This window comes from Pristiophorus japonicus, chromosome 4 (genome assembly GCF_044704955.1).
Source record: "Pristiophorus japonicus isolate sPriJap1 chromosome 4, sPriJap1.hap1, whole genome shotgun sequence".
NCBI lineage: Eukaryota > Metazoa > Chordata > Chondrichthyes > Pristiophoridae > Pristiophorus > Pristiophorus japonicus.
Window position 1 is genome coordinate 70,278,271 of NC_091980.1, and position 15,835 is coordinate 70,294,105.

Consider the following 15,835-nt stretch of genomic DNA (forward strand, 5'->3'; position numbering starts at 1 on the left):
TGGATCCACGCTTCAAACATTAAACGAGCATCTGTAACTGAAGCTGAAATCTAATAAGGACAATTACTTTTTGCCAAAATTTCTAAATTTACTGTATTACTGATTGTAGGTATTCTAGGCATAGGCCTACTTCTTACTAGCTGACCCTCTGCACCAAAGGGAAATAGTAGGGTAGCAAGGGAATTACATGTAAATATCTTTTTATATATGTCATACATTTATGCCAAACAAGGTAACATTTCTAGTTGTTGGGTGTGTGCGCATATTCCTATTCACTCAAAGGGAGGGATTCCCTTGAGGCCAGTTCCCTTCAATATATCGGAAATGGCTGAGTGGATAATTAATCAAAACAAAACAGGCAATGCATTTCAGGATACGGAAAACTGGGCCGAAGTTGGAATTTTTAACGTAACGGGGATTCTGAATAAAACAGATGGAAAAACCTGGACAGGCCCCGGAGTGTTGCTGACAAAGAAACAGCTAACCTTCATTGCCTATAATGGCACCTATTGGGTGTGTGGCCACAAGGCCTACCCTTGGCTGCCCCAGAATTGGACGGGATCCTGCTATTTAGCCTACATTGTGCCTTATATGTATCATATAAAGTCACTGTCGGAACATTTACACCGTCCTAAGAGAGCTATCACAGAAACAGAGAGGTTCTTTGCCATTCTGATCCCCAGGTATAGGACCGCCAGATTGGCAAGGGAATCCATTAACATGGCATCCATTGTGGAACGGGTAGCCAATGATACCTCAGAGGCCCTAGTTAAAATCAATGCAGAAATGGTAGCAATCCACACAGTAGCCCTACAGAATAGACTGGCCCTTGATTACATCCTGGCTGAAAAGGGAGGTACTTGCGCCCTACTCGGAACTGAGTGTTGCACATATAAGCAACCCCCACCATTCACTTTGTGGAATGGAGCCACTGAATGGCTAGGTTCAATAGGAACTTCATTGGTGGAAGATTTAATTCTATTCATTGAAATTATTTTACTTTTATATTGTTCGTTTATGTTGATTAAATGTTGTTGCAACCAGGCAGCTGTAGCTGCTGTCCCGCATGTGAGACACCTTGCAGGTCCCAGCAGACCGTCTGTACGTGGCACAGGGTTATGTTATGCTTAAGGGAAGGTTGTTTACTGGTTGAATTAAGATATTGATTGAATTAAATTGGAATAAGGTTAATTAACCTACTAAAACCAGGCTTCCATTGTGGCCACGATGGAACTCGGGTTGGTGTAAATTTGTGTGGAAGCTACTAGTCCGGACATGTGGTGAAACACATCAACAAATTTTAGAAGGAAACTCTATTAACATGTATGACATTATTTTGTAGAATGTTTAACCAGTGATAGCTGATGTTTTATGATTCAGTTTGTGAAAGAATCAAAGGGGGGATTGATAGAGAATTCAAGGGGGGATTGATAGAGAATCCAACACATAACTGTCATAATCCGAAAAGAACTACATCAAAACAATCCAAAGAGAATTCAAGCCTGGCTGCAGTTTTGAAAAAAAACACAGACCACATTGCATTAAGTCATCAATCAACTTGACATTTTAGGACCTTGGGTAGCGAGCCAATTAAAAGGTTAACAGACTATCAATTGAGCCAATAAGGTCAAAGAAGGCGAGTTCTTTTCTGTAAATTGAACCAGGTATAAGTACAGCCATTTTGGCCATGTGGTCTCAGAAGGACAAAGGCCTGGCTTAAAGCCAGAAGTTTGTTGCTGCTGTCAGAATAAAGTTACATTAAAACTACAATCGGAGTTCGTATTTCATTGGAAATTAAGAGATCTAACAGGGATTAAGTTGATTTGGCCAGAGAGGCAGCTTAGCCCCAAGAAGAAGTGTATAGAGTGTATACGTACACCACCGATTGTCCTCAGTGAAGATGGAAGTCGAGATAAACGGCGTTCCAGTCCTCATGGAAGTGGACACGGGAGCGAGTCAGTCAGTGATGAGCCAGGATGCCGTTGAGAGGCTATGGAACGAAAAGCGACCTGAGCTGGTTCCAGTACAGGAAAAGTTGCGCACCTACACCAAGGAACTGATCCCAGTCCTTGGTACTGCGGATGTAAGTGTAATCCATAATGGCGTGGTGCACAAGTTACCTCTGTGGATTGTTGCAGGTGATGGTCCAACGCTACTCGGAAGAAGGTGGATGTGGAAGATCCAGTGGAAATGGGAAGACCTCTTCAATCCAGCAATCGATGCCCCCATGCTCAGAGGCAGAGCAAAACCTCACCTTCGCTTGGGCCAGGCACCAGAGAACTGACCAGCGCAGCACCTAAGGCACAGACCTTCCATCATGACTGCGTGGCAATGATCTGACCGTAACGACCTAAAAGTACCTTCCCGGCTCCTGTGGCAGGACTCCTGGGAAGGAAGATCGAATTCACAGGCACTCTTCCAGCTTTTGTGGCAGAATCGCAGGAGAGAAGGATCAAGGCAGTCGACCTCGAGGACAGAGGCAAGATGGCATCCCTGCTGCAGCGAGGTGCAGCGTGGCTGAAAAAAAAAGATGGCCGCGGCCAGACCACGAGGTGCAACACTGAGGGACCAACACGTGGTGTCTAACAAAGGATTTGATTGGGGTAAAGGCAGCAGGGTTCTCTTAAAGGAGACCTGCAACCAACTGAACTTAAAGAGACATTGTATGCATGGCAATCAATGTAACGAACCGATTAAGATTGTGAACAAAATGTTGTTGCGAATTGTTGGTACTATTCCCAATGTAAAGAACAAAATGTTGTTACGAGATGTCGGGAATAGAATGTTCCCAAAAGTAGCAAGCGAGTGAATTTGGGAGGGTGCCCTGCCCCAGGTGTCCCCACAAGTTAGAGGCCAGTGACCTCAGGAGGGTGAAGGCACTGATCCTGATACCCTGTCCCTGGTCTATCCCACGCTGCAGGCACCTGATGGCACTGTTCGCCATAGACCTGGAAACGAAAACATCGCCAATACGCGCAGTCGGCCGCAGTTGCCCACCACCCGGGTGCAGACAGCACAGCCCCCAGACCCAGTCGCTACCTCGGCCATGTCTGGGAGCGAAAGGTCAGAACCAACGAGTTCCCCAAACGGGACCTAGAACAGCCAGGTTCCCAACACCCGTTAGAGAGCAGGCAGAAGATTCTGCAGCCCTCAAAGGAGGACAGGGAGGCCACACACATCTGTGGCTCTGCCCATCACTAGGCAACGACAAAAGCCCTGAGTCCTGGCAAGGTGAGCGATCCAAGCCCACCCTGTTAGCAAGGAGCGCAGCGCCGCCATCAGACAACTAGGACCCCGTCCGTTTGCTCTGGAACTAGCGTTCTCGCATACCTGTACTGCTACCTCAGTACTGACCATGACTTAACCATGAATGCAATCTACCCAATCCTGATGCACGACCGTAAAACAAAATGAATGTAAGTCACTGAACCAAGGTGTCATGATACAAACTGTAAAAATGTTTTTTATTTTCTTCCTATCTTTGTACTTGCATTGTGTCTGATCCTGTATATTAATGTAACGGGCCAGCTGCATGATCTCACTGTGTGGGGTTGGGGGGGGGGTGGGGGGGTGATGGATGTATGTAGCCATGGACACACACATGGATCACACCCAGAACCCTCTGGAGCCTCCACTGCATCATCGAACCATCCAAATTGGTAACCACTACCCAACGTTGTGGTAAAAGAACTTGGGGGTTGACAGGGAGACAGCCAAGCCAAAGCACAGCCAAGGTGCAAGGACTATTGGCACTTAAGTCTGGGGAGAGCTAAGCAGAGCACATAGTGCAAAGGTAATTGGCACAAAACACTTGGGGGAGAGTGATTTTATATACACAGATGATAGATATACTCTCTGTGTAGTCATTGTATAGTTGCATAAGATGGAGACTTGTTTACCTGATGTACTATCAATAAGGTTTACGCTGTGTATATACGATGCTGGCATCACTAGAGGATGCAACTGGTGGAGACTGGGGTTTCCTGCCCTGGTGGCAGGAGCTGTATAAAAGGGGAGCCACCATGCGGCTGCCTCACTCTGGAGTTTGGAATAAAGGATCAAGGTCACTACAGTTTGAGTACAACACATTGCCTTGTGGAGTCATTCATAAGTACATTACAGACATAATATGGTGATCAAAAACTTAGTCAAAGAGGTATGTTTTAAGGAAGGTGGAGAGATTTAGGGAGGCAATGGCAGACAGCAGGACCGAGGCGATTGAAGGCATGGATCCAATTGGCGGGGTGGCGGGGGTTGGGACAGCGGGGAATGCGCCAGAGTCAGAAAAACGGGATGCACCGAAGGTGGTAGGAGGCGGTTGTAGGGCCAGAGGAGGTTAGAGGTGCGGAGTGGCATTGAGGGATTTAAACACAAGGATAAGAATTTTAATCTTATGACAGAGAACGAGGAGCCAATGTAGGGAAGCAAGTACAGGAGTAATGGGTGAGTACGACTTGGTGCAGGATAGGATATGGGAAGCAGAGTTTTGAATGAGCTGAAGTTTACAGAGGGTCGAGGTTTGGAGGCTGGCCAGCAGAGCATTGGAATATTTGAGTCTGGAGGTGACAGAGGGTGTCAGCATTGGCCTTGGAAGGGGCAGAGAAGGGCGATGTTAGAGGTGGAAGTAGATGGCATTTGTAATGGAGAGGTCAGAGCTCAACTTTTGGTTGAACAGGACACTAAAGAATAATAAATGACAATTCTGACTTAGATTTACAAAAAGTCACAATCAGTGTGATTAGTTAATGAAAATTCCTGTTCTATTTTCTAATGTGTTCATATTTTTTGTCTGCAATTATGTCTACATTCTAAAGATCCACCTTCCATTTATAGGCTAACTTTCCATTTTGTTTCCAGGACACTCCTTAGAGAATGATCTGAAAAATAACCCTCTGCATCAAATAGAATTGCTAAGTATTGAGTACACTATTGCGTAAGCTACTGTTGGCTCCAGAAATGATTAGTTCTTGAGAAGTTCAATCTTTATTTAGAGAACATAAGTTTATTCAAGTGGTTTACTGGATTGTTAAATGTTCAATAAAATCTGTTTTTTGCAACCCTTTCTGAATGCCATTTCCACATAAAGTTTGTCCCTCCCTGTTTCTATTAAAATAATGTACAGTCAGCTCTCTGCTGTGCAAGTCTGGCATGCAGTCACTGTTTGTGTGCAACCTAGCTGCCCACATCCAGCAGGGCTCCACTGTTATTTGATCTTGACATTCAGAATATACTTCACCAACCCCTCCACTTTTTCACGATTTTCCCACCTCTGAGTCAGGCCCTGCACCCTGATCAGAAACCACAGGTCATTTCCTGACTGAGTAAATAGACAATTGCCGGTGCACTGCTGCCCACCCTCTGCCAATGACCAACTGAGACCTGACAACGTGACTTCGGCACCAGTTTTGTCTCTGTTCCTGTGAGGTGCAGGTAGACTCTGCCCATTGCCTTCTCCTGATGACATGTGATGGCCCAGCCCTGAAATTAGGAACAGTCTCTATCTGGGGAAGCAGCTGGACTCTGCTCAGCAACTTCTCCTGGTGACACAGGGTATTGCAGGAGACTGCACCATCTTTACTAATCAACCCAAAGTACTTCAGTTATTTATTGTTATTTAGACCTCTCCTCATCTCCCAGTTCAAAATGGATAAATGCTGTGATTTATACTACGCTTCCTGCAGCAAACCAGCTACATTTATTTTGAAGGAAACATTTCTCGTACTCACCTGCACGATTTTCTTAGATCACACACACCACTCGCTGCGTGTTCTTCAATTCCAACAAACTCCGATAATCAAGATGCTGTCTAGAATGAAATACCAAATAAATGACAGACACTGTAACATCGAGAAGGAACATTCACAAATCAGTTACAGCTCTGAGACAAAAGGAGCAAAATGCCACAAATGTTCCAAGTTTAATAAATATTAAAAATAAAGGTTCTAACTCTTATATACAAATAATGTACAAAAGAGACTCTTCCGTGGAGCTGCTGTAGTAATTGCAAATGTAATTGGTGCAGGTGATGTTATTCATACATACAGTGATAAGCCCAGTAAAGCTACTACTTAATGAAGAAAATTAGCATATGCCATGAAGCAAGATAAAGCATTAGATCACAACTTATAAACCACTTTTACATTTTAAAGTACAATGTCTGCATTCAGTATTTAACAGAATAATTGATGTTTAATGAAGTGAAGCACATATTTTGTCACATTTGTTTTCAATTGGGAATAACAAGCCTAGACAAGGTTTAAGAAAAATATTACCAAGTATGTAACTTGTAAACTAGTCAGAATCAGTATTTTGTGAAACTGAAAGCAGCAATTAATTAGAGCAATGAATTTTAGTGGGAGTGATGAGGATTGCTTTCAGTTTTAGAGCCTGCCTGAAGATGGCGTTGATTTGTGAGGAGTTTCTGTTTTTCTGGGGTAATCTGACATTCATGTTGTTTTGTACTATAAAAAAGCACTTTAGACTACATCTGGCACAAGCATATTACGCACAAATCAAAGACCAAAATAGGTTTACATTTCAAGCGGGACTCATGTTCTGATGTAGGGTTCCATCTGAATCACTGGCCCAAATGTTGTGAGACCCTTGCTCACCATGTCCTTATCATAAAATTCCTGACATGGTGCTCATGATCTCCCAATACACGCTGGCAGCAGGCAGGGTTCCTGGGACATTTGGGTCATGAACTTAGCTTTCTCTTTTCAGATGCTGACGACCTGCACTCATCATTTTTATTTTGCTACGACATTTGTTTTTGTAAGAATGATAGTTAAATGTCGTGTCCACATGGTCACAATCCTGTAAATCCACACATGGCATAATTCTTATTAAAATACTATGTGTTTAACACAGCAACGAGGAGTCTGTGATTACATGATTTGCTGCTTCCTTATATTATAATTACCATTTTGTTATGAAACTTCTTGCCCTGGATTTAGAGGTGGAAACATTGCGAAGATGTGACTGACCAGGACAGATTTTACAGGGCATGTAACTTATGGAAGGTATGGTAACCAGGTGACCTAAACAGGTGAGAAACGTGTTCTGACCATGAGAGACTTTCACAGTAATTTATAAAAGATGTAAAATGAATTCTGTAATGAGAATAACACATTAAGTACTGGAGTTTAGTTTCCTTTCAAAAGGTTAGACCATCATAGGCAGTCCCTCAAATCGAGGATGACTTGCTACCACGTCAAAAAGTTCACAGGTGTTTCAATGAAGGACCTAAAATTCCAGGTCCCGAACTAAATCTTGAAGGGTGGAACATGCCTGTGCGTGGATTTTTTGAAATGTGTGGTGACCGTTGCACACCAGCCACCACACGGGCTTGACAGAGCTAGGTCTTGGTCCAGTAACAAGGATTAACCAAGACGACTGGAGACCAGCTCTGCTGCATAGATGTAGTGCACCCACATATCGCAGTGTGGGCTGGCCCGTGCTGCCCCTGGGCCCTCGCCTCTTCTGGGCCCCGAACTCACGCCTCTCCTGGGCCCCGATCATGTCCCTCTACAATCTCTCGCCGCTCCTTCGCCCCGACCTCTCCGCTCCTGCTGTATCTGCCCATGCTCCAATCACCGACCTGGACTTTGGTGACATCCCTTCTCACTGCCGTTGCTCTCCTGCTCCAGCACGTGCTGCTTGCTGGAGTGGTATGCTGCCACACTGCTCCTTCCGCTCCCCGGCCTGCTCCGATGGTGCTCGCAGGCCGGGGGCCGCACAGACTGCTGGGCCACTCAAACATCCATAGTAGCAAATTCTACATTTTATTTCTCTTGGCACAAAAGTTGGAAGCTTAAGTGTCGGTTTCATAGAAGCATTTCTATGAAAAGTTTAGAATAGATTAAGTGGTTACCATACTATCAATTCTGTGAAGCCAAATGCGATGGTAGATAATGTAAATCTGCCACGAAGATGTTTCAGGGCGGTTTGAAATCTGAAGTTTTAACATTGTATAAAAACATGCTAATTATAACAATCACAATGGACTTGCCTTCCAGCCACCATCTTTCATGCTAAATGCTATAGTTTGCTGCAGGAATTACTTTAGTCCCTTACAGATTATACAAATAGTCTTTGGTATCAAAAAAAACAGGTTTGTAATAATGCTATTTGGTAGAAAATAGTGCAAATTAATTATTCTGTGGTTCCATCCATGTGTAAACTCAAGAAATAATTTTTACAGATTTTACATGATTTACATTTTGTTCGGATTGAGGAATGTTTATAGGAAATGCAGCACCACATATTCTGCAATTTAAGAATTTCTAAGAATGCAGCACCAAAAGCAAACCCTGCATATATGCTGGCAATGTTTATCTGTATACAACACCACAAGTAACCTTTTTTTTTTACATAATCTCACAGCCAGGAGCTGAATTAGAACCTGAGAGACAATGTCCCTGCTCAATACAATAAAGCCCTAGGAGAATTAAATCTTATGTGCCATTAATACAGTACGTAGGTATAATGGGAATGTTCAGCACCATACTTCCAGGAAGTTTACTGCAATTTACAAAAAAATGATTTTGGTGCAAATATGCTATGTTAAGTACAATATAGTGCAGCATTGAGCTATGAAGAGGAAGTCAGTGGAGGGAATCCTCAGCTGGTAAAACAAAACCATTCACTATCAAGGTGTGTGTGTGTGTGTGTGTGTGTGTCTGAGAGAAGCCTGGCAAAGCTGTGAGACTTATGCCCCATGCTGACTTTTTACAAGGTAGATTACTAAAGTTAGAAGTGTTTGCTTTATAAATGCATTAACACTGCTAAATTAACGTCTGATGTTCATTTCCAGTCCAGTTTTTGTCATATAGTGAGTGAAGCACTTTATAACATGTTCCTTTTGTTCGCCGTTGACACATGATCCAAACTCATATCTCTGCATGAGGTAAACGGTTGTCCTTTACAGAGGAAACTTTTTTGTCCGAGGAATTGTTCAGCATTGCTTTTCTTTTCTGGTCGAGCAGAAACTGGAGTCTGTGGTTGCTCACTATATTTGGCCGTCTTGAAGTTAGAATTTTATGTTGTGATATTTTACTGTTACCATTTTCTCGCTTGTACGTCAGCCCTACTGCATTTTTCTCGGCACTGTCTTGTGTTGCATTTACTTGGTGAGAGGTAACAACGCTCGGCTTTTTTGTGGTCTCAGGTAGTGTGGTTGGCTTAACATGCTTCAGGGATTTGGAGTCATTGGTCTTGTTTGTAAACTGTTGAGACAGTGAGTTGCAGTACTTGCAACATAGCTTGTGGTAGCCAGGAATAGAGCAATACCGGGAAAGTACATCCATACGGCAAAAGATTGACTTGTCCCCATTACAAGTTGCTTCTGCGAAGATATTAAGATGAAAAGAAAATTAGAACTGTAAAGAATATAAAATCATCATTTAACAGGTTTAATTTTTTTTGGAGCTGATTTGTGCAACAGCGGTTTCACTGAAATAGTTGGTTTATTAATTTTTTTTAGCAGTTAGGGGTCTTAATAGTAAGACAAATGAGTTACATTAAACAAGAAAGTAGATTAAAATGGTCTTTGTTATCCATATTAGAACTGTTTTAATGCATGCTAATGTTTTGTAATCATATATCTTAGCTGATCTGTAGATTTTGCTTGCATTTTTATCGAATAAATTGTTTTAGAATTTATAAATTGTAAAAGATCTTTATTTTGCAATTAATTCACTGAATTCTCTTAAGATGAACTAAAACCATCTTCAATCTTTGATTACAGCTTGTGGAGCTGCTTTGTTCAGTCTTGGCATTCTAGTTTCTTCGAGGTGGATATTTTTCTTCTCAACTCTTATACCCATTTTGTCTAGGCTGTACAAAGTGAGAACTGCAGGCTTTATTCACAATATTTTGTGATCTGTTTCCTCAGAGGCCAAACAGAACAGAACAGCTACCATTTGCTTAGAAAAATGCCTTTAAAATCCAAAATGTATGTGTTAGAATCTTTTCTGTAATTTCTAGAAATTAATTCTGTAAATGGTGCTACTGGTACCTTTTTATTTAATAAGTCCCATTGATATTCTTCAACAATGTTAGAATAATTGTTTAAAGCACAAGTGTAAGGTCATTCAACAAAGTCAGAAAGAAGGAAAATAAGGGCAAAAATATTGGAATTTTCTAGTGACTGGCTGGTGGTTTTTTTTACAAAAAAAATTGAAAAATAGACAATGTTTTATTTCTTGACATAGGTTTTCATTTATTTGCAGAAACTAATGACAAACTGGAGGAACACAAGTCCCCAGATCTCCATTGGTAAGAAAAAGCATCTGAATGTACAAGATCACAGTTACCTTGGTAAACATTGTCACCAATCTTACAAAAAAATCTAGAAGTGAACGATAGAAACTGAAATGGCACATCCTCACAGTTATATTAAATGTTTACTAAATATCAATAAATTATCCCTGATAAACCAAAGTGCATACAGATGTAGTGCACATTACTGAGTACCATATTGCACTGTCTGTAGCCATTGAACATGGTTAATCTATTTAAAACTTTCTGACTTTAAAGTAACAGAATTAACAGTCGAGCACATCTGTACAAACACCAATTATGTCACATATAACACTTTCAGTGCAATAGTTGTGGCTCATCAGTTCTCCTTGTTTATAAGATTTATCACACATCCTAAAACTTCCACTGAAATACTCACAACAAAAGCTGGTTATGTGATCACATGACAATGACATGGCCAAAGTGCTTTTCACTTTTCCCTCCCAAACTAAATAATTGCATTGTTTCTAGGCCCATGTTTTCAGTAACTTTATGTTTTAACATTTATTTTCCAAAATATAATTAAATGTTGAATTTTTAACTTTCAATCTTGCAAAACATTTTCTACATTTCTAACGTTGGGAATTGTTTACATCAACAGCCAAACATGGCAGTGATTATTGTTGCTGTGTATTAGTAAATACGGGCTCAGTACATATGATGTTTCTTGTTTTATTTCCTGTAGTAGTAACAAAAGCTATTACATTCATCCTTGGGTAAGGCATTTTTCTAAACAAAAGAAACTTTACGAGGTACTGTATTGTAATTTAGCTCAATCAAACGTAGGCGACTGACGACATTAGCCAATTAACACCCACACGCAAGCTGATGTCCACTCACACAAAATAACTTAATCATCAAACATGCAACAGATGAAAATGAAACCATGCACCTGCTACGTATAAATAGAGCACAAGCCATTAATCCACCCCCTGCACTGTGAAATGCAACAGCACAATATCAAGCAGCAGAAAGCTATCTCAGAAAGCAACAAATGTGAGAGAGAAAGGAAATTATTGTAGCTACTATTCATTTAGATCATAGCACAAACTACTCTAGGAAATTCTAAAATAAAGTATAAGAGGTTTAGAGAGAAGGAAATATTAGCACGAGGAGATGTTATTGTGATGTGATCACATTCACAATAAATGTCTCAGTTTCTGTCAAACTGAGACAGTGTTTCATTAGAGCCTGTTTTCAAGCAAATCAAACAGTAAGCAAGCCGGAGACAGCTCCCATTCAGAGGCCTGCAATGTACTGTGGAAATCCTCCATCGAAGTGTGAAGTCATCCCTTTGGACCTCCACCACTAGTGCTGTACAAGCTCTAGAGAAGAGACAGGCTGTGCACCAGGGCCCAGTAGAAGAATTAGAACCATGATGCAGTTGCTAATCAGAGAAATGCACTATGTAGAGAAAAGGACACGGAGAAGGGTAAAATCCACGTGAGAAACTGCATGCATTTAAAGCCAGGATCAGAGTTATAATGGGATTTACTTGTCGAAACTTTCTGAATAGGATATTCTGGATCTGGACGCGAGAGCCATTGGATTAAAGACTTTCCTTTGGAGGAAGTGAGTGATGTCTGCTGAGAAGAGTTTTCTAGAAAGAATGGAACATAGAAATTAGAACCAAAATACTATATAGAACTAATGAACTAAAACTCTGCGCTTGTTTGACTTCACGATTTAAGTAGTTGCTAATCCCAGCACCATTACTTATTTTCACTTTAAATGCGAAGTAAACAGAAAAAACACTATTTTGATTAGAGAGTTATTTCTGGAGAGATTCTACAATATGTGTAGGCACAACAATAGTTTTTATCATATAGTTCTTGTTGCATTCTAATTTTTTTAAAAATATGCAAAAATTTTAACTTTGTAACTTTGATGTATAAGATATAGGGGCCAATTTTGATCAAGGCTTCCGCCCGCCCAAGTGCCGCCTAAAGCGCTGCCAATGGTACCGGACGGTACTTTGGGCGGGATATTCATCGCCGAGGTCCCTTAAAGGTCGGCGGGCGGCAAATTTGAGCGGCAGCGGGCGGGAGCTTTCATTCTCAGTGGCAGAGGCGCTTGCCACCCAAGTGCCGCCGAGGATGGAGTTGGACCCACGGAGGGTCGAACAGCTGAAAATAAAAATCATCAGTAAAAAATAAAAAAACTTTCAGAAGTCCTTCAGGGGACCCCATGCAGGTAAGTCACTGTGGGAAAAAAAATATTTGCTAGCCTTTTTTTCAGGTTCTTCATACTTGCCCTTAGGGACAGACCTCGCAGCAATCCACCTCCATTCTGGCGCCGACTCCCATGGGAGCTTGGCGGGCGGGAGCTCAGTTGCGCCACTCGGCGGTCTACTGACGTTAGCAGGTGGTTCATGGTGGTTCTCCCCTCCCGCCCGCTCCAGGCCACCTCGAAAGTGGCACTGCGCTTTTCTTCCAGAGGAATGTCGGCGGCAGTGGGCGGTGAGTTGATCAATTTCGGAGTAAATTCCCTTATGCCCTACTCCCAGATTGAAGGAAGCATGGATGGGAAATAGGGCTGAAACAGTACAGCCTGGATTCTCTGACTGATGCTCCCTGTGAGCACGGATCCCCATTGAGAGTGCAGGAGTGTGGAATTTACCCTGATTACGAGCAGAAAATGATACCATATTCTTTTGAAGGTGAACATTAATTACTAAATGATCACTGTAACTTGAATGCAGGACGGAGCTGTCAGCTGAGTGACTTACTGTGACATGAAGGCATTCTACATATCCGGATGGTGTCTGGCTTTTCCTCTTTACAGTGGCCAATCATATTGTCCCTTGTTCGGCACACGGCCTGTCTCTCCTGCGTTCCATTTCTACAGGTTACAGAACACTAGCAAAAACAACAAGTTGCTCATTTGTGAAAGAAACCAGGAAATCCATAATCCAATAACATTTATAGAAACATAGAAAATAGGTGCAGGAGCAGGCTATTCAGCCCTTCTAGCCTGCACCGCCATTCAATGAGTTCATGGCTGAACATGAAACTTCAGTACCCCCTTCCTGTTTTCTCGCCATACCCCTTGATCCCCTGAGTAGTAAGGACTTCATCTAACTCCCTTTTGAATATATTCAGTGAATTGGCCTCAACTACTTTCTGTGGTAGAGAATTCCACAGGTTCACCACTCTCTGGGTGAAGAAGTTTCTCCTCATCTCGGTCCTAAATGGCTTACCCCTTATCCTTAGACTGTGACCCCTGGTTCTGGACTTCCCCAACATTGGGAACATTCTTCCTGCATCTAACCTGTCTAAACCCGTCAGAATTTTAAACGTTTCTATGAGGTCCCCTCTCATTCTTCTGAACTCCAGTGAATACAAGCCCAGTTGATCCAGTCTTTCTTGATAGGTCAGTCCCACCATCCCGGGAATCAGTCTGGTGAATCTTTGCTGCACTCCCTCAATAGCAAGAATGTCCTTCCTCAAGTTAGGAGACCAAAACTGTACACAATACTCCAGGTGTGGCCTCACCAAGGCCCTGTACAACTGTAGCAACACCTCCCTGCCCCTGTACTCAAATCCCCTCGCTATGAAGGCCAACATGCCATTTGCTTTCTTAACCGCCTGCTGTACCTGCATGCCAACCTTGAATGACTGATGTACCATGACACCCAGGTCTCGTTGCACCTTCCCTTTTCCTAATCTGTCACCATTCAGATAATAGTCTGTCTCTCTGTTTTTACCACCAAAGTGGATAACCTCACATTTATCCACTTTATACTTCATCTGCCATTCATTTGCCCACTCACCTAACCTATCCAAGTCACTCTGCAACCTCATAGCATCCTCCTCGCAGCTCACACTGCCACCCAACTTAGTGTCATCCGCAAATTTGGAGATACTACATTTAATCCCCTCATCTAAATCATTAATGTACAATGTAAACAGCTGGGGCCCCAGCACAGAACCTTGCGGTACCCCACTAGTCACTGCCTGCCATTCTGAAAAGTACCCATTTACTCCTACTCTTTGCTTCCTGTCTGACAACCAGTTCTCAATCCACGTCAGCACACTACCCCCAATCCCATGTGCTTTAACTTTGCACATTAATCTCTTGTGTGGGACCTTGTCGAAAGCCTTCTGAAAGTCCAAATATACCACATCAACTGGTTCTCCTTTGTCCACTTTACTGGAAACATCCTCAAAAAATTCCAGAAGATTTGTCAAGCATGATTTCCCTTTCACAAATCCATGCTGACTTGGACCTATCATGTCACCATTTTCCAAATGCGCTGATATGACATCCTTAATAATTGATTCCATCATTTTACCCACTACTGAGGTCAGGCTGACCGGTCTATAATTCCCTGTTTTCTCTCTCCCTCCTTTTTTAAAAAGTGGGGTTACATTGGCTACCCTCCACTCAATAGGAACTGATCCAGAGTCAATGGAATGTTGGAAAATGACTGTCAATGCATCCGCTATTTCCAAGGCCACCTCCTTAAGTACTCTGGGATGCAGTCCATCAGGCCCTGGGGATTTATCGGCCTTCAATCCCATCAATTTCCCCAACACAATTTCCCGACTAATAAAGATTTCCCTCAGTTCCTCCTCCTTACTAGACCCTCTGACCCCTTTTATATCCGGAAGGTTGTTTGTGTCCTCCTTAGTGAATACCGAACCAAAGTACTTGTTCAATTGGTCTGCCATTTCTTTGTTCCCCGTTATGACTTCCCCTGATTCTGACTGCAGGGACCTACGTTTGTCTTTACTAACCTTTTTCTCCTTACATACCTATAGAAACTTTTGCAATCCGCCTTAATGTTCCCTGCAAGCTTCTTCTCATATTCCATTTTCCCTGCCCTAATCAAACCCTTTGTCCTCCTCTGCTGAGTTCTAAATTTCTCCCAGTCCCCGGGTTCGCTGCTATTTCTGGCCAATTTGTATGCCACTTCCTTGGCTTTAATACTATCTCTGATTTCCCTTGATAGCCACGGTTGAGCCACCTTCCCTTTTTTATTTTTACGCCAGACAGGAATGTACAATTGTTGTAATTCATCCATGCGGTCTCTAAATGTCTGCCATTGCCCATCCACAGTCAACCCCTTAAGTATCATTCGCCAATCTATCCTAGCCAATTCACACCTCATAACTTCAAAGTTACCCTTCTTTAAGTTCTGGACCATGGTCTCTGAATTAACTGTTTCATTCTCCATCCTAATGCAGAATTCCACCATATTATGGTCACTCTTCCCCAAGGGGCCTCGCACAATGAGATTGCTAATTAATCCTCTCTCATTACACAACACCCAGTCTAAGATGGCCTCCCCCCTAGTTGGTTCCTCGACATATTGGTCTAGAAAACCATCCCTTACGCACTCCAGGAAATGATTATACATGATTACTATCATATAAGGAGATATTAGAAAAATCTGAGCAGGGTGCAAGTAGTATATTGACAGATAAACAATAATGAGCTTGCCGGACATGTCTAATAAAGTGCGATGTCTGAAACTGCCCTCCGCAGATAGGACATAAACAGCAGCAGAATGGGGACGCACTCAGTACCA

General features: G+C 42.4%; 1 protein-coding gene across 3 annotated transcripts in view; it reads right to left on the reverse strand.

Moving 5' to 3' along the window:
- Positions 1–8,229: 8,229 nt before the first annotated feature.
- Positions 8,230–15,835, reverse strand: part of LOC139262950 (A disintegrin and metalloproteinase with thrombospondin motifs 2-like) — a 407,016-nt gene continuing 399,410 nt past the window's right edge. For all 3 annotated transcript variants that reach the window (XM_070878308.1, XM_070878309.1, XM_070878307.1), the window contains 3 exons: positions 13,031–13,160; positions 11,798–11,902; positions 8,230–9,346 (listed from right to left, as the gene is read on the reverse strand). In XM_070878308.1, coding sequence (XP_070734409.1) covers positions 8,892–9,346; positions 11,798–11,902; positions 13,031–13,160 — 690 coding nt within the window. In that variant the 3' untranslated portion in view covers positions 8,230–8,891. The remainder of the gene's footprint in view (positions 9,347–11,797; positions 11,903–13,030; positions 13,161–15,835) is intronic.